This window comes from Amblyraja radiata, chromosome 18, assembly GCF_010909765.2.
Source record: "Amblyraja radiata isolate CabotCenter1 chromosome 18, sAmbRad1.1.pri, whole genome shotgun sequence".
Lineage (NCBI taxonomy): Eukaryota > Metazoa > Chordata > Chondrichthyes > Rajiformes > Rajidae > Amblyraja > Amblyraja radiata.
In genome coordinates, this window is record NC_045973.1 from 28836124 (window position 1) to 28859901 (window position 23778).

General features: G+C 43.4%; 1 protein-coding gene across 5 annotated transcripts; it reads left to right on the plus strand.

Moving 5' to 3' along the window:
• Positions 1-23732, plus strand: hmces (5-hydroxymethylcytosine binding, ES cell specific). 5 transcript variants are annotated; one of them, XM_033037013.1, is made up of 8 exons: positions 73-193; positions 779-780; positions 5246-5461; positions 9786-9929; positions 11478-11600; positions 15681-15829; positions 16319-16511; positions 23236-23732. In XM_033037013.1, exons 3-8 carry the CDS (start codon positions 5273-5275, stop codon positions 23416-23418), a joined length of 981 nt encoding a protein of 326 aa, XP_032892904.1. In that variant the 5' UTR covers positions 73-193; positions 779-780; positions 5246-5272; the 3' UTR covers positions 23419-23732. The 5 variants fall into 5 exon arrangements, with proteins under 5 accessions (XP_032892907.1, XP_032892903.1, XP_032892905.1 ...); XM_033037016.1 differs by lacking the exons at positions 73-193; positions 779-780 and adding an exon at positions 1-18; XM_033037012.1 differs by lacking the exon at positions 779-780 and having other exon boundaries at positions 59-193.
• The last annotated feature ends 46 nt before the right edge of the window (positions 23733-23778 follow it).

Here is a 23778-nt window from a genome sequence, read left to right on the forward strand (position 1 = left end):
GTAGACGGGGTGAAGGCTGTAAGTGACGTTGTGTGCCGCCGTGCGCGTTCCCGCGACGCTCACGAGCGCGCTCCGGCGGACAGGCAACAAAGTAGCGGCTGGCGGAATGTAACCAGTGGGCTGTGGCGAGGCCGGGCCGGGCGCTGTGTGTACAGGCGGGAGACTGCAGCACAGGGACCGGCGCTATCACTCTGTACGTTTCATTATATCAACGTGTCTTCAGTCCGCTTTACACAGTTTAAAATCAACTCTGAGAGTATCAAACTATTACTTTCTTAAAGAGGCGTTTGTTAATAAACAGGCTTGCATGCTGGCCGAGTGGAGACAGTAAGACATGTTTTGGTCTGGGCCTCGAGAGGGAGAGGGAGAGGGACAAGTCGTCACTTTTATTGTCCCGTGCACAGGTATGGTGAGGTGTAGGTAGAGTGACAATCTTGCAGCATCTCAAGCGTATTAACTCAAGCAACACACAACATATAAAATATCTGTTATACCAAGACAGTGAAAAAGTTAAAAAGACGAGGAGCGGCGGGTGCTGCTTTACACCAAGGCACAAAGTGCCGGAGTAACTCAGCGGGTCAAGCAGCATATCTGGAGAACATGAGGCGATGTTTCGGGTCGGGACTCTTCTTCAGATTTGTGTGCAACTGCAAAAATACGACATTAGTGCAAAACACGATTAGGAATGTCCATGCGAGTGCAAGAGTAGGCTGTCGTGCTCAGTTGCTGAGATAGGATTAGGGATGTGTGGGTCGGTTCAAGAACCTAATGGTTGTAGCTGTTCCCGAACCCGTTGGCGTGGGATTTCAAGCTTCTGTACCTCTTGGTCGATGGTAGCAGTGAGAAGAGGGCACAGTCCGGATGGTGGGGATCCTTAATGATAGATGCCGCCTTCTAGAGGCAGCGCCTCCTGTAGATATTCTCGATGATGTACACAAGAAACCAGTGGGTGGTGTTTATATTGTAGGTTTAATGTAAACAAAATATTGGAGATTTATTTTCTTAAGTTTAATTAGTGTCTAATATTTGCTAAGAATTATACTTTAGGAGCAAAAGGTCTCACACCATCGATTTTAACCGATTCCACCCATATATGTACCCCTACCTCGCCTATATCTATCACCGCCATAGCCTTCGTGCCTCTCCTCGCTCGGAGCTTTGTCCCCTACAATCAGTCAGAAGATGAGTCCTGACCTGAAGAATTCTGTCCAGATTTTCCAGAGAATCCAGCACTTTGTGTCTTTTCTTTGTAAACCAACGTCTGCAGTTCCATGTTTCTACAAACAAAATAACTTGTTTGGATGAACTACTGATCGCTATTCTTTATATTATTTTGTTACATTTGCTGTTGCTTAAAAGGTTTTGAGTTCTTTGCTCCATTTGAGATTCACAGTGACTTTTCAAAGTCTGTAAACTTGGCTTCACTAGGATGGTGAAAGGCTACCCACGGTCTGATTAAATATTCTTCTAACATTGTAAATTGAAAAGCACTTTGGGATATTCAATTTAGAAATTTAAATTATTGAAACAATCCTTAAATAATAAGGCAGCATTGAATAATTATGTTTTAACAAATAGTGTTTTAGAAGTCATGATGCAGCTTTATAGGACTTTAGCTAGGCTGCATTTGGAGTATCGTGTGGTTCTGGTCACCCCACTTCTGGAAGGATGTGGAGGTTTGGAGAGGGTGCAGAAGAGGTTTACCAGAATGATGCCTGGATTAGAAGGTTTTAGCTACAAGAAGCGGTTGGACAAACTTGGATTGTTTTCTCTGGAGGTTGAGGGGAGACCTGAGAGAAGTATATAAAATTATGAGCGGCATAGATAGGGTGGAGAATCAGAACCTTTTATACAGGGTGGAAATGTCTGAAACTATAGGGCATAGCTTTAGGTGAGAGAAGCAAAGTTTAAAGGAGATTTGCGGAGCGAGTTGTTTTTTTACACAAAGGGTGGTGGGTGCCTGGAATGCACTGCCAGGAGTGGTGGTGGAGGCAGATTCATTAGGGGTGTTTAAGAGACTTTTAGGAGGGCACATGGATTTGAAGGAAATGGTGAGATATGGATGATAAGATTAATTTATCACCTACATTATGGGCGAAAGCCCTGTGCTGTACTGTTCTATGTAGAACTATCTGTAAAATGCAAGTTTCATTTTGACTTAGTATTATTGCCTTAAGGGCTGTCCCACATTCATGACCTCTGCCCTTGCCCTTGACTTATACTCGCAGCATGGTCGTCACGAGGTCGTAGGTAGGTCGTAGGTACTCGTGGCATCAAGTAGGTCGGGGCGTTTTTTTTAGCATGATGAAAAATGTCCACAAGTTAAAAAAGGTTGTGAATTAGGTCGTGAAAGTGGGACAGGCCCTTTAATATTAATTTTCAGGTTTCACCTCTTGTCTACAAATGTTCATACATATCTGTTTGTCTTAACCCACTGTGTCACAATGAATGCAGTTTAGTGGAAAGGGCTTTTTATTTTAAAGAAGATGATCTTGCAGATATGTACAGCATCATAATATCTGCGGTGCCCCTGATCAATTGGGATTTGAAGAACCGGATAATGAAGTGATGCTTTACTCATCTGTGTAGTACTGTTTTACATGCAGGTGCAAACAGCCACTATCTACACATTTAATAAAAGACTTTCGCGCCCTTTAGCCGTGAGGCTGAGTCTGCATGCGACGTTCAGCCGACTTTGTACTTGTCCAGAGTTACCGACTCTCTGGATTAGAATCTCCCAAGTATTGAGGAATCTGCTACAAGCAAAAGAAAAAAAAAAGCAAGGTTGTTTTGTTTTAAATGTCTCTCCTGTTCTTATTTTGGAAATGGTTGGGTGAAGCGAGCAGTGTATGCGGAGATGATGGCCAGTCTGAAGAAGGGTCTCGACCTGAAATGTCACCAATTCCTTCTCTCCAGAGATGATGCCTGTCCTGCTGAGTTACTCCAATATTCTGTGTCTATCTTCCGTGATGGAAGCCGTTGGTTCTATGTGAGAGTTTTTTGTCTCCTTTCCTAAGAAAATACGGTATTGTAATGATGACAGCTGAAAGAAGATTAACTGGACTAATTCCTAGGAAGTGTGATTGTACTATCAAGAGAGTGTAAAATGGTTGTGTTTGTATTCTTTGGAATTTACTAGAATTGAACATAAAGATTCTATGGGGATGTAAAGAAAGGGAAGATGTTTTTGCTAGTGAAAGAGGCTTGAACGAGGAGATGTAATTTTATTTAAAAATAAAAAGCTAGTCTTAAAACTGAGGTAAATAGAAGTCTCCTTTTGCAGAAGCACGTGAATGTCTGAAATTTTCTGTTCTTGAGAGTTACGAAGGCTAGATTGTTAGAAGTACTTAACGTAGAGGTGGATACATTTTTGAAAGATTGTATGACTAAACATTGTGGGGATCAGCTGAGGGGCCAGAAGTACTATTTCTGCTCCAATTTTGTGTGATGATGGGGATTGTCAAGGCTAAATTCTAAGAGTATTTGCAATGTAGGGACCAGAGTGTCAAGAATATTTAGATGGTCATTAAGATTTAAATGATTGAAGATTATACTTGCATTGTTTTCTCTGGAACACCAGAGGTTGAGACCTGATATAAGTGTATACTCAGTCGGAACCTATTTTCTTAGAGTGGAAATGTTAACGAGTGCCTAGCTTAAAGGTCAGAGAGAGAAAGTTTAAAAGAGATGTGCTGGGCATGTTTTTAGTTTAGAGATACAGTGCGGAAACTGGCGCTTTGGCCAACTGAGTCCGCGCCGACCAACGATCCCCGTACACTAACATTATCCTTCACATTAGGGACATTGTACAATTTTTACTGGAACCAAATTAACCTAAATAATCATTGGAGTTGCATCTCTGGAACTAAACTAAATTAAAAACAATTTTGATTGACCAGTTAATCTCTTGTTGGTACTATGTCAGTTACAACAATAGAAACAGTCACAAAAAGAGATTTACAGCATGGAAGGAGGTCATTCAACCCATTGAGTCAATAGTAATTCCATGCAATAATATTTTATATCATCTCATTTGCTCTTCCACTTTCCCATACCCTTGTAAATTATTTCCTACTAAGCTCTATCCATTCCATTTTCAACATTGGTACTCCAGAGGCCATTTATTTTTTTACAGGTCTGCTATGCTGCTGAAAGTAAGACTTTCATTATTCTGTTTTTCCTACATATAACATACTGCACAAGCGGGCCCTTCGGCACACAATGTCTGCAGAACATGATGCCATGATCATCTCTTATCTACCTGTACATAATCCATATCCCTCCATTCTCTGCATTTACCAATGCCTATCCAAGAGACTCTTAAAAGCCACTGATATCTGCCTCAACCACTGCCCTTGGCAGTGCATTCCAGGCTCTCGCCACCCTCTGTGTTTCAGAATAAATTGCCTGGCACACCGTCTTTTAAATTTTGCCCCTCTGACCTTAAAGCTATGCCCTCTAGTATATAATAACTAAACACTCTTGGAAGTCTCCAGGACCTCCTTTACATCTCTCTTTATAAATATTCCAGCAGCAGCATCTTCCTTCTGTGATTAAAAGGAATATAACTAGGTAGCCATCCACTCTGCCTCCTTGAGTAGATTGAGTTGGTCCCTATATTCCCTCCTTTCCATTCTACCAGTTCACATGCCGATAGAATACTTAGGGATTTTATTTAATGTTTATCTCCGGGCTTCTCATTTCCCCACATTTCCTTTTTTCACTTCCTCTCTGAACATTCTATAATAAGCCCAGGTTACATCTGTGTTATCAACTTGACATCTGCTAAATGCTGGGCTTTCATTTTAAATTCATTTCTCTTTAGGCATCCAATTTCCTTGTTATTACCTTATACCCCATGGAATTACACCTTCTCAAAGACCCACCTATTTTGTTCCCATCCCATTGACCATGGCCCTTCTGAAATGGGTGCACATCCAGGTGCAGGAAAGGTAGTAGAGTGGAAAGCCAGGCGGGGGCGGGGGGGGGAGGGGGGGGCAGAAACCACGAGATCTGGTAGGCCTTGGTGGACTGATCACCAGTGTTGAGAGAAATGGTTGCCCAGTCTACCATTGGTCTTGCCAACGTACAGAAGGCCACATTGTGATATTGACTAGACTGGTGTGAATTATCAGGCAGTGAAAAAGGGATCGTATAACATAAAGTCAACTGCAGTTGGATGGATGTCTATTTTTGGCCTGTGGATTGATACTAACAGTTTCACCTTGTGCTGCCTCCCATGCAGGCTTCTAACGTAAGGATTTGGGCCAAGATGTGTGGGCGCACGGCATGCACACTGGCAGCTGATCAGCTCAGGCGCGCTTGTGCTTATCGAGACAGGCAAGGAAGGAGCAGAGAACCGGAATGGAGAGACGGGGACCACGATAAGTACAAGCCCTCGTTCAACAGAAGCCCACATTCCAATAGCCCAGTGCTGGTGTCCAGAAAGCACTTTGACAAGGTACCTAATTTATAACATGGAACATTGAACAGAACCTCACAGGAACAGGCCCTTCGGCCCTCAATGTCTCTGTCGAACATGATGCCAAGACCAACTCATCTGCTTGCATATTATATGTATCTGTCCAATTCCTGCATATCCATGTGCCAATCCAAAACGCCACTATTGTATCTGCTTCCACCTCCAACCCTTACAGCGCCTTCTAAGCACTCGCCACCCTCTGCGTAAAAATTAAAATTTACCCCAAACATTTCCTCTAAACTTTGCCCCATCACCTTAACGTTATAGAATTTGATATTTCCACCCTGTGAAAAATGTTGACTGTCTGTTCTGCCTATGCCTCTCATAATTTGATATAATCTATCTTATACTGCCCTTGCATATTAGTATTCTCTACAATGATCTAATTGTCTACGTTTCATCCGCAACATTTCTGTGCCGTGTGGTCGATGGGAAGATCTTTTTTGTTTTTGATATATTGCTTTTAGGATCAATAGGTTTTTCTTAATTCTAGTTTTTCTGTGTAGAAATGGCCAAACCATTTTGTGGTTTTCATGGGGCTGCTCAGTGATGCAGCTGGTAGAGCCTTTACCTCCCAGCGCCAGAGACTAACCTTTAGTGCTGTCTATATGTGGAGTTTGCATGTTCTCCCTGTGATCACATGGGTTTTCTCCAAGTGGTCCAGTTACCTCCCACATCACAAAGACGTGCTGGTTTGTAGGTTAATTGGCCCTCTGTAAATTGTCCCCTGTGACAAGATGGTGAATGAGAAAGTGGGAAAACATAAAATTAGTGTGAGCTGCTGATCGATGTGTGAACTTGGTGGGCCAAAGGGCCTATTTCTATGTTGTATCTCTAAACGAAACTTTAATGTATCATAGTGGCCATGGCACAGTAAGCAGCCATTCAACTCTGCATTTCGGTTGGTTCCTAAAATACATTTTGTCAGCCACACCCCCACACCCACATTTCTGCAAATGATTCTTTCTCTAGTGTCAATTAAGTTCGGTTCTGAAGGCACTGATTGATGTTGCTTCCAACACCCCTGCAGGCAGTGAATTAAGAACCTAACTGCTCTGAATAAAGGAATCTCTTGTAGGTATGTTGCAAAGCCTACCTGAAGCGTCGTTGAAGATCTGCTGCTGAGGGTGTGCGCGATTTTGGCGCCGTTTAGAGGGGGCGGGTTTAAAACGCGATTTTCTCTAAGCTGTTCCAATCGAAAATGTTCAGCCTAGTTAATTATTAACGAAAAATCGCTGGAAGACCCCATCGCAAAAGCTATTATTAGGTTTAAAGGCCTTGAATAATAGTTATAGTAGTTTAAAAATCCATCTCTAAACCCGCGACCGCCACCAACCGCAGGGTCTCATAAAGCAAATAGCAGAAGTTAGGTTGTATATTTTTACATTAAAAAGGGCTTCTAAAGATCCCTTTATACTAAGTTTAATATTGCGAGTAGCTCAATTTGGCCCCATTATATCCCGCAGTATTTTTCTCGGCATTTGGGGGCACAAATCTACCACAATGTGAACGTTCTAAACCAGCGCGTTCCACAGGGACCCACTGGAAAGCTGATTTAAATGGGCATTTATTTACAGCAATTAAACACTAAATTCCTTCCATTTGGCCTATAAATTAATGTAAATGAGATTTAAAAATCATGTTTTATTGTGAATTATTTGTGAATATTATTTGGACATTTAGGCTATTTAAAAATGTTAATAATTTATTAAGAAATGGATAGATGTTTAGATCTAGTAATTGAAGTCTGAAATTAGCTACAATTAGGTAACTAACTAATTATATGCTTTAGTTTCAGGTCATCCAAGTAAGATTATTTTATATTTGTTTCAGAATGCTTCAATCTATGATAACTGAAAATTTCATTCAGTTCTCTTAATTTTTAAGAAAGTTATGGGCTTTTGACTGTTCACGATCACAGCTTTTTTGTTATGTCCATAGAAAATCAATAGGGAACAAGATGCTCATTTCCCAGTATGAAAATGGCCATAACTTTTTAAATACTTGAGATATGAAAGTGAATTAGGTGTCAAATTAAACTTATTTATGTGCTTTATCTGATGGGATAAATTACAGACTTGATTTTTAAAATCTCAAAATTTTGTAACATTGCTATCTCTTGCATCTATTGCTCAGAAATTGAAATCTATGTCTTCTGGTCTTTGCACCATCTGTTTATTGGAACAGCTTCTCTCTATCAAAACAGGCTGCAATTTTTCCATGGCGTTCTTTGCTTCCTCGAGAACAACTTCAGCATCATCTTAACCTCTAATCTGAAGTCATTCCTCTCTGGAACTCTTCTGGGAATTTTTTCTGCGCCGTCTCTCAGACCTTTACATGCTTTCTAACGTGTGGCTATCTGAATTGGATCCAGTGCTCCAGTAGTAGCAGAGCCTATGTCATATAGTGTGGAAGAAGGCCCTTCAGCCCAACTCTTCCATACCAACCAAGATACCCCATCTAAACTCGTCCCATTGCCCTCATTTGGCCTATGATGGAGGAGGCCCTGCAGCAGCCTGGAGCTTTCCCGGATTGGGGGTGCTCAAGACATTAGACTTTTTCATTTTGTAAAAGGTTTAGAAGGATATATCTATATTGTCTTCCCTCTTGCTTCCAAAATATATCACTACACGTTCTCTGTGTCAAACTTCATCTGCCACTTATACATTCAGCTGGCTATATATAATCCTCATGCTTTCTCCTACTTATCTATCTCAACTCCCTCTCCATCTACTGATACTTTACAAAGCAATACAGAATACTGTTAGTATTCCAGCTATGCATCATACCTCTGTCTCGATTGCCGCCCTTATTCCGATGAGGCCGCATCCCCCTTTTTGCTTTTAAAAGACGCAGTGGGTTCCCTTTCATGTTAACTGCTGTAATCATCTCGCACTGTAGTAATTGATGTAATTAATTGTCCAATGAATTAGCTGCAGGGGATAAACATTGGTTTTATATTTCCTTGATATCTTCCCTTGTGGCAATGCTACTAGATTGGCATCAGCTGCACTAGGACAGTAGACACTAGAGTGGATGTGTAGGAAAGAACTTCATATGTTGGTTTACACTGAAGATAAACACAAAATGCTGGAATAACTCAGTGGGTCAGGCAGCATCTCTGGAGAAAAGGAATAGGTGGAGTTTTGGGTCGAGACTCTTGGTTTGGGTATGCAGCCGGTTAGAGCGCCTACAAGAGTATTTGCTGCGATCCAGTGTGTTGGCTGATCTAGTTCCTGGTGTAATGGGTTGCTGTCATTCTGGGGACATTTGCCAGGGTACATTTTCACAGCTACAGAATGAGGTATTCTGTCGGGATCGAGCTGGGTACAGTTTCCCAGTTGCAGGTCGAGACATTGCAGAGAATTGTCAACGCAGCTCAGACCATCACACAGAGCAACTTCTCTCCCACTGACTCCATCTACACTTTACGCTGTCTCGACAAGGCCACCAGCATAATCAAAGATGAGTCTCGCCCCAGTCGCTCCCTCTTGTCTCCTCTCCAATGCAAAAGTGTGAAAACGCAAACCTCCAGATTCAGGAACGCGAGGCTGGCCGAATTGGGAGCTGAGGCGGTATTCCGGTGGCGGTGGCCCGGCTTCGGGGCTGAGGCGGCGGCGACCTGAATTCGGGGCTCGGCCGCGGGCCAGCGGACGACATCGTCGGGAGCTCGCAGGTCACAGGTTGGTGACCTGTTTTTCCGGAACTCCCGCAACTACAGCTGCGTCCGCTGGACTGGAGGGCGGCAGCTTTGACCGCGCCGGGCCGCGGAGTTTGAACCGGCCAGTTCGTAGTGCTCTGTTGAGCCGTGGGACTTACTCACCATCATCCGGTGGGGTCACAACAATGGAAGCCTGGATCGCCTCAGCACAGAGGGAGAACAAGGAGGGAAGAGACAGAGACTTTAAGACTTTTGCCTCCATCACAGTGAGGAGGTGCCTGGTGAACTGTGTGGATGTTAATTTGTGTTTATTGTATGTTTTGTTATTTATTATTATATGTATGACTGCAGGCAACAAAATTTCGTTCAGACCGAAAGGTCTGAATGACAATAAAGGAATCCAATCCAATTCTCCAGAGACGCTACCTGACCCGCTGAGTTTTTCCAGCATTTAGTGTCCATTTTTGTAAACCAGCATCTGCAGTTTCTTGTTCTACCATTAACACAAGGTTCTACATCCCTGTTCTTCAGCTGCCACCTAGACTGTAGTTCAATGGTTCTTGTTGCGAGTTTGGTGTGTTCCCAAGTTGGAGATGAATTCCATAATTGTGCTGTTATTTTGCCGCTTGATCCTTTCACCAGGATGCCGAGACTTCAGAGCCTGTGCTGACAGCCATGCGGTGGGGCCTTGTCCCTTCCTGGTTCAAGGAAAGCGACCCCTTGAAAATGCAGTACAACACCAGCAACTGCCGCAGTGATGGGATGATGCAGAAGAAGTCGTACAAGGTATGATACTCAGTGAGCAAGTCAGTCTCACCGTACTCGTATCCTCATCCAATATCTCCGGCCTGGTGAAACAGTGACATCCATCTTGTCTAGTCCCAGAAATGCCAATTAGAAACAGGAGTATTTCAACTGAATTCAGAAATATTCAACTCGGAAGTATTTCATTACGTTTCAATTACCTTGCGTTTTATTCCTGTGAATTCTAGATTCAGGCCAGTCTGCTTAACCTCCGAAGACAGTCGTAGAGCCATACAGTGCGGAAAAAAGGCCCTTCGGCCCAACGCATCCATGCCGACCAAGATGCCTCATCTAAGCTAGTCCCACTTACCTGCATTTGACCTATATCCCTCTTGACCTTCCTCTCCATGTACCTGTTCAAGTGTCTTTTAAAAAGTACCTTTTTAAAAAATCTTTTAAGAGCAGCACCTGCTACCTCAGGCAGCTCGGTCCACAGTCTCCGTATGGAAAAAGTTGCCCCTCATGTTCTTATTAAATCTTCCCCATTCACCTTAAACCTATGTCCTCTGGTTATTGATCCCCTTACTCTGGGTAAAAGACTCTGCACTCACCCTATCTATTCATAAAGAAACACCGACTTGTATGCAGTATCCCAGGTGCAGTCTCACATGTGGTTACTGGAGTTTTACAGTTTTGATTTAAAATGAATAATTGTCCCATTGTCAGTTGTTATTTGTGCAGAGGTACTCCGAAATGTAGCCACTTGTGGTGTAAGAGTGTTTCCCAATTGTTTCTGGAAGTATCTGTATGACAAAACATTGGCCATTTCATGTTCTTATGTCATAGTAGCAAAAGCCTTTTGGCTCGTTGTGTCTACTTACCCATTCATTCATGGCTGATCTTTCATTCATGGCTGGTCTATCTTTCCCTCTCAACTCAATTCTCCTGCCTTCTCCCGTTAACCTTTGACTCCCTCATTAATCAAGAACCTGCCAATGTCCGCTTTAAAACTTCCATAAGAATTGGCCTCCGCAGATTCATCACTCTGGCTAAAGAAATTTCTCGTCATCTCATTTTTAAAGATACGTCCTTTTATTCTGAGACTGTGCCTTCTGGTCGTAGACTCTCCCACTAGTGGAAACATCCTCTCCACATCCACCGAGACGTCCCCTCATCCTTCTGAACTCCAGCGAGCACAGGCCCAGAGCCTTCAAATGCACATCACATGTTAACCCAATCATCCCCGGAATCTGAAGAAGGGTCTCGACCCAAAACGTCACCCATTACTTCTCTCCAGAGATGCTGCCTGACCCGCTGAGTTACTCCAACATTTTGTGTCTACCTATGATTTAAACCAGCATCTGCAGTTCTTCCCTCACATCCCCGGGATCTGCTTTCGAAATCTTAAATGACTCGTTACTATTCACTGGGGAAGATGTGATCCACTATTCACTGGGGAAGATAAATGATTTGCAAAAAATAATGCTCAGGAGATTTGGATATCCTTACTAATGGCGTAAAAATAAGGAGAGAGCGACAATCCAAAACTGTTAACCGAGCGTGGAATCATCTTAATATTTCCTTTGACAGGAGCCGTTGATGAGAGGTCGACGCTGTGTGGTGTTGGCTGATGGATTCTTTGAGTGGCAGAAACGAGATGGAGAGAAGCAGCCCTATTTCATCCACTTCCCACAGACTCTTGAGAAAGAAGAGGTGAGATAGCAAGGCCTTGATTTCCTTTTCTGCCTGGTCCATGGGTAGTTTTGGTGATTTAAAAATTGTTTGAAAAGGAAAGTTGCCATAACAGGAACAAAATGTATAGTGTATTATGATGTAATGCAACAAATGGGTCTTAAATGTAGTGTGTGATGTTTTGGATTTTCCTGAAATTTACATTGAGTCACAGTCATACAGTGTGGAAACAAGCCCTTCAGCACAACCTACCTACATGGACCAACTATCCCTTCTACACTTGTCCCACTTGACTGTGTTTGGCCCATATCCCTCCAAAACTGTCCTACCCAGTCTAATTGCTTCTTAAAAGTTGTGATATGCCCGTCCTCAATCATCTCTTCCGGCAGCTCATTCCATCCACTCACGACCCTTTGTGTGAAAACACTTGCCCCTCAGATTCCTATAAAATCTTTCCCCCTTCACCTTACACCTATTTCCTCTAGTTCTTGATTCCCCTACTCTGGGCACAAGACTGTGTGCTCCTACCCGATCTATTCCTCTCATGATTTCATACACCGCTATAAGATCATCCCGCATCCTCCAGCCCTCTAGGGAATAGAGGTCCAGCCTGTTTCAACTTCTCCCTATAGCTCAGACCCTCGAGTCCTGGCAACATCCTCGTAAATTTTCTATGCTCCCTTTTTCAACTTAACAACATCATTCATATATCATGGTGTCCAGAACTAAACATTGGTCGATGATTAGAGATTTGTAGGTGGTATGTAGGTGCCAGTTAATCAAATAGTTAAGCATTAAAATATCAAATGCTATCAGTTTATAAATCCGATGGAAAGTTGAATATGGAAATATGAAAGATGGAATTTAATCCTGACAAATGCAGGGTGATGGGTTATAGCAAATCTAATAGGACGTGAACTGAAATTAGTGGAGGTGTAAGTGGGGTGGGAGATTGCAACCTTCACGTGGTCCACCCTGTTTCAACAAATGCATTCAACTTGGCGTGCACAAAACAGAAGATCAAACAGAACAAGTTGTCTTACAACTTTAGGCTGTGCACGCAAGAAGAAGAAGAAGAAGTAGAGGGGTAAGTAATGTTGAACAAAGGGGCATTTGGGTCCATATTGTAGTTCCATGAATGTGGCAATGCAGGGTGATCAGGTGGCGAAGGTGGCATTTGGAGTGCTTGCCACCGTAAGTCGAGGGCATGTAATGTATAAATTGGAATCCCACATGAATTGAGGGAGTGCAATATTTTCAGATGTGATGTTAACCTGATTCCTATCTACCTAATCAGTTAGATGTTAAAGCAGCAGTCCTGGAAAGATGAGAAAGATGCAGTGCCACTCATCTACAGCACACTTTTAATATACTAGCATCCTTGTATCTCCATTCATCTGTATGTTATATGGACTGGAGTATGTGCTTTGTGTGATAAATTGCACCCTCAGAGTCCTTTGGGATTAAACAGAGGTAAAGTTGATTCTCAGTGTGGAAAATGAAGTTGGTATTTACCACAGTGAGGAGGGCAATAGAGCACATGGGATCCATGCTGACTCCTGTCATTGTAGGAAACGATAGCGGCCAGTGTTCAAATTCTAATCGATGGGCATAAACCAAATGTCTCAAGTGGAATTGATCCTCTTGGCCTTTCTGATCCTGTCCTTTTATAAATTGTTTAATTTTGCTGAGTCCCTCACCATCAGCTGTTTTTACCTGAATCAGTTATTTTACTTGATTAGATTGACGGAGTTCCGATGGTGATTGCTCACACATCAGCATGCTTTCTGGAAGATAATCTGAGAGAGAGATCTGTGATTAGCTCAATGTGTGTAAATAGCGATGGAGAGAGGGAAGATTCTTGGAAGCAGTGACCAATGACAATTGCTGCAATTACCTGCCCATTAATCTGATTTGGATAGACAACACTGGCAATTTATCGTATAAAGTGATAGCCCGTTTTCCTGTGGCCTTATCCATTGCAGTGTCCTTTTTAAATCGGAACATACTGGATACGATTCCCAGGTTTTGCAGTTAATTCATTTTAACTGCATCAATGGTTTGAAAAATGGCACTCTTTTCCCTGGCTAGCAAGAAAAATTGACCATTGTGTCTTTTCCATGTTCCGTAGCTTTAAGGTGAGAGCGTCAAGGTTTAAAGCAGATGTGAAGGGCACTATTTTTACACAGCGGGTGGTGGGTGCCTAGATCGCACTGCCAGGGGTGGTGGCGGAGACAGATATGATTGTGGGATTTAAGAGACTTTTGGATGAGCACATGGATATGCAGGTTGACTGGGAAATGGAGCAGGTACTGGCAGTGTTGAGGTTGGCTGCAAGGTGCTTTGCATTGAACTTGAGTCTTGGTTTAGAAAGAAAATCACTTTGATTCATTATCTCCGTCAGAGAGATCACAGGTATGGGTTGTGTGAGTAATGGCTTAACTCTCTAACAGATGCCAAAATGTCTGCGCTTCTGATGTGGGGGGGATTGCAGAGAAATAAATAACAGGTTTACTCGGTTCCGAGACTCTGCAGCCCAGACTGACATCCAGCGTAACACCAAAGGAGTGATGTGTTGTTAGTCTTCCAAATTCAAAGTCATGCTGCTGCCATGCTTGTGCTTTTGAGTAGACGTAAAGGATCGAGTGGCCCCACGTGAAAGGAAAGCAATAACCCCAATGTCTTGGCTATTTTTCTAATAGGACATTATCCAAATAGATTGTTTAGTCATTGTAAATGGGCTGCTGTATAATCTATATTCTAACAACTGGTCCAAGCGGGGCACAGACTGGTGGGTGCACATTATCTGCGCATTGTGACTCGACTCTTGAGGTTTGGGTGGCCTTGGGTCTGGAATGTTGACATCGTTCATATGTTAATTCTTTCCCTATTAATTTTGAAGATCATCTTCCCTCCTGCACGAATTTTTGTTGGAAGTGAGATGTAGAATTGCGTATTGAGGAAAAAAATGGAGAGAAAATTATGCGGCACGGTGGCGCAGCGGTAGAACTGCTGCCTTACAGTGCCAGAGACCCGGGTTCGATCCCGACTACGGGTGCTGTCAGTATGTGGATTAGAACAGAGGAGTAGACCGAGGTACATTGAAAAGCTTTTTGTTGTGTGCTATCCAGTCAGCGAAAAAGTATACATGATTACAATTAAGCCGTGCACAGTGTAGAGATGCAGGATAAAGGGTCTAACGTTTAGTGCAAGGTAATGTCTGATTAAAGATAGTTTGAAGTTTTCCAGCGAGGTAGATGGGAGGTCAAGGCCGCACTCTAGCTGGTGAGAGGATGGTTCAGTTACATGAAACTCTGGGGAAAAAACTGTTTGTAAATCTGGAGGTGTGAGTTTTCAGACATCTGTACCTCTTGCCCGATGGGTGAGGGGAATCGGAGGGAGTGACCAAGGTGAGACTTGTCCTTGATTATGCTGGTAGTCTTCTGAGGCAGCGTGACGTGCAGATGGAATCAATGGACGCGGGGTTGGTGACATTTTGGATTGAGACCGTTCTTCAGTCATGTTCATGTGATAGGAGCAGAATTAGGCCATTCGGCCCATCAAATCAACGCCACCATTCAATCATGGCCGATCTATCTTTCCCTCTTAATCCCATCTTCCTGCCTTCTCCCCATAACCCCTGACACCCGTACAAATCAAGAAACTATCACTACCTTAAAAATATCCATTGACCCGGCCTCCACAGCCGTCTGTGGCAATTAACTCCACAGATTAATGGAGCAGTGCAATGCTGCAGTGATTTATGTCGGTGCTGCCTGTGGGGCAGGCCTTGCAAGAGCTCCCTGACACGGTGTGGGTTTCCTCCGAGTGCTCTGGTTTGCTCCTACAGCTGAACATGTGCAGTTTGGTAGGTTAATTGGCCACTGTATATTCCTCCTGCTGTGTTAGTGAGTGTAGGATTCAAGGGAGAAAATGGGACTTGTGCAAATGGCTGGCATGGATTTGATGGCCGAAGGGCCTGTTTCCATGCTGCATGTCTCCCTATGGATCATGGAAATCGAAGATTTTTTTTTTTTTACTTCCATCCAATTCAGACTTGTTTTCCAGGGAATGGATTAACACTGTTTATTGATGGTGCAGGTTGATGGTGAGGAGTGGAGTGGCCGGCGATTGTTGACCATGGCAGGCCTGTTCGACTGCTGGAGATCTCCTAGTGGAGGAGAGGAACTGTACACTCACACCATCATCACTGTGAGTGCCTCCAAAGCCATGGACTGGGTACATGAGCGGTAAGTGGAAAAGGACTTTACATTTGTGCAGGTCAGACCTAAAGCAATAGTTTCTCACTGTGGCTGTGGGTCCATTGTCCCTGAGGGGATTCTGGCAAAGGTGTTAGACTTTAGTTTAGAGGTGCAGCATGAAAACTGAAGGCCCTTTGCCCTATCGAGTCCACGCTGCCCATCGATCACCCATTCTCACGAGTCCTATGTTATCTCACTTGCACATTCGCATGAGGGGCAATGTTACAGTGGTCAATTAACCTACAAACTTGCATGACTTTGGGATGTGGGAGGAAACCCATGAGGTCACTGGGAGAGAATGCAAACTCCAAGGCCACTGAGCCACTTGGTGTAACATAAAAAAATATCACTGTGCTCAAGTGGGAATTGTGGTGTAGTCAGCATCCCTCATGGACAGAATGGGTGGTGTGTGTTTTACGAAATGGTACTCAACTCTAGAAGGTTTCAATGTGTTTCTCCTTTGCTTTCTCTGGGTAGGATGCCTGCTATTCTGGATGGAGAGGAGGCCGTGCACAAGTGGCTGGACTATGGGGAGGTACCCGTCTCCGAGGCCATTAAACTGATCCACCCAACGGAATGTATTGCCCTCTACCCAGTCTCCACTCTAGTCAATAACTCAAGGAATGACAGCCTTGAGTGCATCAAACCCATAAAATTGGAAGTTAAGAAGGTGAGAGTTTTTGTTCTCTGAAAAAGCCGGGCATTGTCACAGACGGCTGTGGAGGCCACGTCATGGAGTATTTTTAAAGTGCAGATTTGACAGATTCTTGATTTGTACGGGTGTCGGGAGTTGTGGGGAGCAGCTGGAGGATGGGGATGAGAGGAAAAGATAGATCAGTCATGATTGAATGGCAGAGTAGACTTGATGGACCGAATGGCCTAATTCTGCTCCTAAAAGCTTATGAACATATGGCAAGATGGAGTTGATATGATTTCAGAGTACCTTGTGCTTCCTAAGGCGTAGATCGCAGGTAACGACCCACTCCCACTTTGTCCATTCTTCCTGCATACTTCGGATATGAGTAGAGCCTATTCAGATCTAGAACAGAACAGAGTGCATTCCTATCCTGATCCACCCATCGTTTATGGAAGAAATGGACAGACAACATTTTGGGTCAAGTCAAGATGTCATGCCTGTTCAATCGTCCCCGAGCACTCAAAGACAAGTGCTCTACCCCATTCGTTGGACATAAACTTTGGACATAGTCGTACAGCTTATAAACAGACCCTTTGGTCTAACTTGCCCATGCCAACCAACATGTCCCATCTACACTCGTCCCACCTGCCTGCATTTGGCCCATAGCCCTTATCCATGTACCTGTCAAAATGTTCCTTAATCGTTGTGGTGGTTCACCTGCCTCAACTACCTCTCCGGCAGCTTGTTCCGTTTAACTATCACACTATCTTAAATATTTCCCCCTCACCTTAAACCTATGGTTCTTGATTCCCCTCCTCAGGGTAAATACAGTCTTTTACCCAATCTATTCCTTTCGTGATCTTTTACACCTCTGTAAGATCACCCCTCATCCTCCTGTACTCCAAGGAATAAATTCCTAGCCTGCTCAACCTCCCCCTGAAGCTCAGGGCCTCGAGTGCTGGCACCATCCTCATACATCTTTTTTGCACCCTTTCCAGCTTAACAACATCTTTCTTATAACAGGGTGACCGAAACTGAACCCAATACTAGAAATGTGGCCTCACTGATGTCATGTACAACAGTAACATGAATGTGCCTTTCTCACATCATTAATATCTTGTGCAGCTGAGTCAATATCGATGTGTTCAGCTCTTGGATGTTACAGCCGGGTCTCTCCTTCTGCCATCCTTGCTTATTCTTCCAAACTCTGGATTCAGTCAGGCTCCTCCTCTGCTTTGAGTGCGGGTTGATTGTTAAACTTCTAAACATCAACCCCAAGTATTGCTGAAGTCCCGGTTACTAGTAAAGACATTAAAATGCTGGAGAACTCACAGCACCTGAAGCAGCATGTGTGGAAAGGAACAGATTTATTACTTCAAATTAACAATCCCTCGCCAGAAGCTGCAATGTTACCTCTGCATCTCTCTCCTCACAGATGCACGATATTTGCCGCAGTTTCTCGTTTAATGTCACTTTTCCATCAAAAGCAGAATTATGCGTTTGCAATTGCTTATGACAGGGATATATCGGTACACGCATTGTGTTCTGTTAAGAGTAATGATGCCATTGAAAGAGACAGTGAGACTGAAGCTGTGATGATGGATCAAACAATTGAATTTTGAAGTTAACCCATCTAGAGAGAACCTTCTGACATGTGGCAGCGTCTGTATGTCTGCAAAATGTTTATGGGGAACCGTAATGTAAAAATGGAGTTGCTCTTTCAAGACAAATGAAAGTTAAAGCAAAATAACAAGCAACTGAGGAAGGGGTTGCTCATATGGACAGAGTGTCCCTTGTAAGCAAGAATATATAGTTTTAGATTGGACCTACTTTGAGCCCAATGTCTAGACCCTCTGGTCAGTGAAAACATCTCTGGACACCAGGAATATTAAAATGGTGAAAGTTTGAGGCAACTTATGTTTGGGTGCTGGAGGACTGTATGTAGATTTGCTCTCCACTGTTGGGCAAGGTGGAAGTGTAGAGGGGGTTCGCTCGGTAGATTCCTGGTATGTGTATGAAGGAAGGTGAATTAGGGTAGCACAGCATTATACTTGCTGCCTTACAGCGCCAGACCCGGGTCTGATCCTGACTGTTCTCCCCGTGACCATGTAGGTTTTCTCCGGGAGCTCCGGTTTCCTCCCACATTCCAAAGACGTGCTGGTTTGTACGGTGCCCCTCATGTGTAGGATAGTGTTAGTGTAAGGGGTGATTGCTGGCCGGCGCATCTCTAAAGTCTAAAGAGATGATGTGCAGGTTGGGTTTGTACTTGATGGCATGTAGCCAAATGTGAGATGATCTTCCTGAGACATTTAAGATTCTGAAGTGAATTGAGAAGGTGGATGTTTTTTCCAAATGGAGGTAACTAGATCAAAGGGCCATTAATTCATAATGAGGGGGGCTCCATTTTACATGGAGACGAGCAATTTATTTTGGAGGTGAATTTTTGTAATTGTCTTCCACAGCCACTCATTGAATATATTCAGGGTGGAGAATTGCAGACCATTAATCTAGTGAAAGAATAGGGGGTGCACAGGAAAGTGGTGCTGAGGGCAGCTTGTGGGACGGGTGACATGATGGCGCAACGGTAGAGTTGCTGCCATACAGCTCCACAGACCTGGATTCTATCTCTACTACGGGTGCTGTCTGTATGGAGTTTGTATGTTCTCCCTGTGACCACGTGAGTTTTCTCCCACAGTCCAGACGTACAAGTCTGTAGGCTGACTGGCTTTGGTAAAAATTGTAAGTTGTTCCTAGTGTGTAGGGTAGTGCTAGTGTAAGGGGTGATCGCTGATGGACTCGGTGGGCCGAAGGGTCCGTTTCCGTGCTGTATCCGTAGGTAAACTAAACAAAAGAAGGAACGGCAGATACTTTTTACAAAAAGACACGTTCTTCACTCAAATAAGCAATGTCTCGGGTTGGGGCCTTTCTTGAATCTGAGGAAGTATCCCATCCCAAAACATTGCCTATCCATTTTCTCCAGTTACTGAGTCACTCAAGTATTTTGTGTCTTTTTGGTGTCAGCTTCTCAGGTAGAAGAACAGGCTCAGGACCAATTGGCCTAGTTCTCATCTGTTGAACATTTAAAACAATTGTATAATCAAACTGTAGTGTGATAAATGTTTTAAGTAGGGAATGCATCAGACTCCTGCTGTACTCCACATTAAATTGTGAGCTGTAGAAGGTAGAAGTGATCAGAACTGGTTTTGTGCAGGAGACGGTGCAACCTGTCAATGTGAAGGTGGCACAATACTACCATCTAGTGGTGCAAATTTGCATCGTGTATTCCTATTGCCAAGCCATTCATTCCAGTGCAGTGGTAGCATTTCATTTAACAATTAGGAATACATGTCCAGAGTACTATATTTAATTAGAGGCTTTAAAGTATATATAATTTTACCAAACAAGTGACATAATGCATTTTTGCACACTTAAAGAATACAAGTTACCATGATATGTATATATTTACCAGCTTTCAGTCTAAAATTGTTTTATGACATTACAGCTGGCTGCATAATTAAGGATTATTAAACAGTAATTCCATAGAAAATGGATTTAGTTTTTACATGACAATTGCACGCATATTTTACTGGTGCCCTTTTTGAGTGCGATATCTCTCAGAGTGTGTGATGGCTGGGCTGTCAGTGTGACTGCAGTAACCCAGCATTGACTGAAGAGCAACGATTAAGCAATAATGTCAAAGCAGAAAGGGCCACAGCTGAGGATCGGCAGCTTACTGAGAGATGAGAATGCACAACTCGGTGTGCTTCATGCAAGCTGCTTACACTCTGTTGCTGTGGAGAAATATGTCAGCCTCTGTTGTAATTCAATTTCATGCTGTTTGTGAAGCATGTTACCCGGGCTTGGAGCTGAAGTAAACACACCATGACTCTTCCCGTCCCCATCCATCCTGTGTGCTCTTGGCTGGCCTTGGATGGGTGACATTAAATTAGACACTGAGATTCAACTTGGCACTCTTACACCGCCCAGCTGAGGTGGCCCTCGAGGTATGAATGTGCAGAAAGTGACGGTCAGGCATGCCTTGTGAAGCTCACTGTCCTGCATCACACATGATGTTGAGCTGTTTGGATAGCTACTGAAGTTTGATTTAGAGATACAGCGAGGAAACAGGCCCTTCAGCCAACTGAGTCTGCACCAAACGTTGATCACCCATACACTAGTTCTATCCTCCAGACTCCAATTAACCCACACGTCTTTGGAGTGTGGGAGAAAACCCACGTGGTCACAGGGAAAACATACAAAGTCTGTACAGACAACACCCATAGTCAGGATTGAACCCGGGTCAATGGTGTTGCAAGGCAGTATCTCTACCGCTGGGCCTCTGTGCCGCTCTAAAAGATGACCGACACTTGGCACGTTGGGCTAAAGGGCATGTTTCCATGTTGTATAACTCTGACTATAACACATTTGGAACAAGCAAGGCAGTGCACACAGAGACACTCTTTGCAGCTCTATAAAAATCTTTTCACTGGTGTGCGCATTTCCTCATTAAATGCTGAGCAGCCTGTGGTTTAACTCCACATCTGCCCTTCAGCTGTGGTGGAAAGACCTCTAATTGATTACTTTTATTTTGATCAGTGGAAGATAATTAAATTAAGCAATAATAATATATGGGGAATTAGTTGGTTAATGAGGTCAGATTGAAGAAGGACAAGAATATGGCTCTGAGTCAATTGTAAAGAACATAATCAGTCCCCCTCTATCAATCTCCAGTTGACTGGCACCCTTGACCACATGTTCTGCTTCTGTCACCCCTTGGTCATCACTTACCTGGTTCCTTTCCATTTGTTGTCGGGCAATCTTTGTCATGTATTTTCCCACATCTATATTACCTTGGTGTCTCGTTATTCCACCAACCTCTTACTGGAATGTTTTTTTCCGATTTCTATTCGTGTAGTTATGGATATTATTTGCCATTGTTTTCTGTCCCCATCATAACTTCCATTCCTCAGGCACCAATATCAGTCCCTTTGAAACATAACCAGACTATTTGTGATCTTGTAACGTAATGGACCACAAGTTGATTTTGTCAGCGCTGTCCCTTGGACTGCCTAATGTCATCTGACTTGTTCTACCTTGGTTCATCCATTTTTTTCCTTGGAACATACTTTTTCTTTGCTTTTCCAAAGCCTGGCTTATTGGGCACCTAGAAATTGCTCCACTATTTGGTGGTCTTGCTTTCAGCTGCCTGGGCTTTCTGTTCTAGACGACCCATCCATTCCAAAACACCAACTCATTCCAGCTGGGTGGTCTACGTCCCAGCGGTGTGAGAAATTTCAGGTAATCCTGCAATCCCTTTCTCTCCTCCTGAACCATCCTGGTGGGCTCCTTGCACACATCCTTCTTTACACCATGTTGCCCAGTTTCTATTCCCCATCTGGTTCCAACTGCTTAACACCCACACTCAACCCACGGGGTCTTCTCCCATTACTCCCGTTCCCATCTGCCCATGTTTCGCTCAACACTTTCCTTCCTTTTGATACTTTTGCCCAGAGTAGGGGAATTGAGAACCATAGGTGAAGGGGGAAAGATTTAATAGGAACCCGAGGGACAACTTTTGAACGAGCTGGCCGAGGAGGTAGGTACTATCGTAACATCTAAGAAGCATTTAGATAGATATATGGATTTGTTAGGTTTAGAGGGATATGGGGCAAACGTAGGCAAATGGGACTAGTGTAGATGGGGTGTGTTAGGCAGCATGGGGAAGTTGAGCCGAAGGACCTGTTTCCCACGCTGTATGACTATGACTCCTGTCATTATCTCTGGACCTTTTGTTTCCACAATCTACCGTTAACTCTACAGACTCCATCTGCCAATCAATCCCTTCTCACCTGGATCCACATGGCTTGGCAGTTCTTGCCTCACGCCTGCCCCATGTGACTTTATGCTGGTTATCTCCCCTTTACATTCAGTCCTGTGCAGGGTCTCAACCTGAAATGTTGCCAGTTTGTTCCTCCACGCATGTTGAGTTCTTCCAGCACTTTTCCTTTTGATCTTGTATCATCTTGTTTCTCCATCCACCTTTTCTGCTAGGATGCTTGTGAAAATGTACTTCTTTAGCCAAGGTTTTGTTCATTTGGCTTGGCATCAACATTATTTTACTTAAAAGGTACTGTACAAAAGGAAACGTGTAGGAGATAAAGCTATCTCCTGGAGTACAATTTGCTATAAATGCAAGTTTGATTCCAATTGACTTCTATTACTTTGCGTTTTAGAGTGAGGTGCTCAGAAAATGTATATTACTGAATACAATATCAGAGGACTTTCCTCAACCCTGAAACATTAACTTCATTCTTGTCTTTGCAGCTGCTGCCTCATGTGCATTTCTCGAATTTTTTTTTAAGTGATTTGTGTAGCTGGATGAACGACTCTCTAAAATGTTGAGTTAAGGATCTGTGTGCTATTTGCATGGTTGTTCTGGATGATGGTTGTTGCAGAGTATCAAAATTCATGTCCATGGCTCGGGTCCGATTCAGTTGTGGTTAGATTTACTCTTTCCCTCCTAATAGTTGCAGGCTCCTTGAATTGTGTGGTGAAATATTAGTTCCATTCTCCTGTTCATTTACTAAATAGCATTGCAAATCTATTGAACCAACAGACCTGTACACAATACTTGAGTAGTCTATGCAGCGTAGTCATTGGCAAAAAATGTTACATAATGAAAATGCAATTGATTTCAGTTGCTACAAGCATGAGATAGTGTTTGTGTTTAAATGTTGTTATTCATTGCCTCCTCCAGGAAGCCAAGCCCAGTGCCAGCAGCAAGCTGCTGAAGAATTGGCTGCAGAACCCTTCACCCAAGAAGGAGGACACAGGGAGCCCCATGCCAGTTAAAGTGGAGACAAAGAAGCGAGCGGGGTTAATGCACATGTGGCTCCAGAAGTCAGAGGAGCCCTTGGCCAAGAAGCCCCACAAGACCTGAGGCGTGACACCTGGGCAAGCTTCAGTTGGAAGGAGTTGGAACGTTGAGTGTTTCTTTTGTGGGTTGTTTAATTGTTTGTTCTTTATGGAGCTAAATTTGAGACATTGCACCTTCCCAGCAAGACAGTTAACATTGGGCAGCCCTGCCCTGATAAACTCCAGGGTTCACAAGCTTAGCCATTCCTGTGATTTAGTGTTTATTAAGCATGGAAATGTTTGCTTAAGAACTGAAGACATTTCAATTTTTACTGTTTCAGGTGTTGTTCCAATGGTTTACTGTTGCTTTAAAATTATTAATAAATCAAAATACAAGTCTGCCTGTACTATAACTGATTTACTTAACCCAGCAGTGCCAGAGAAA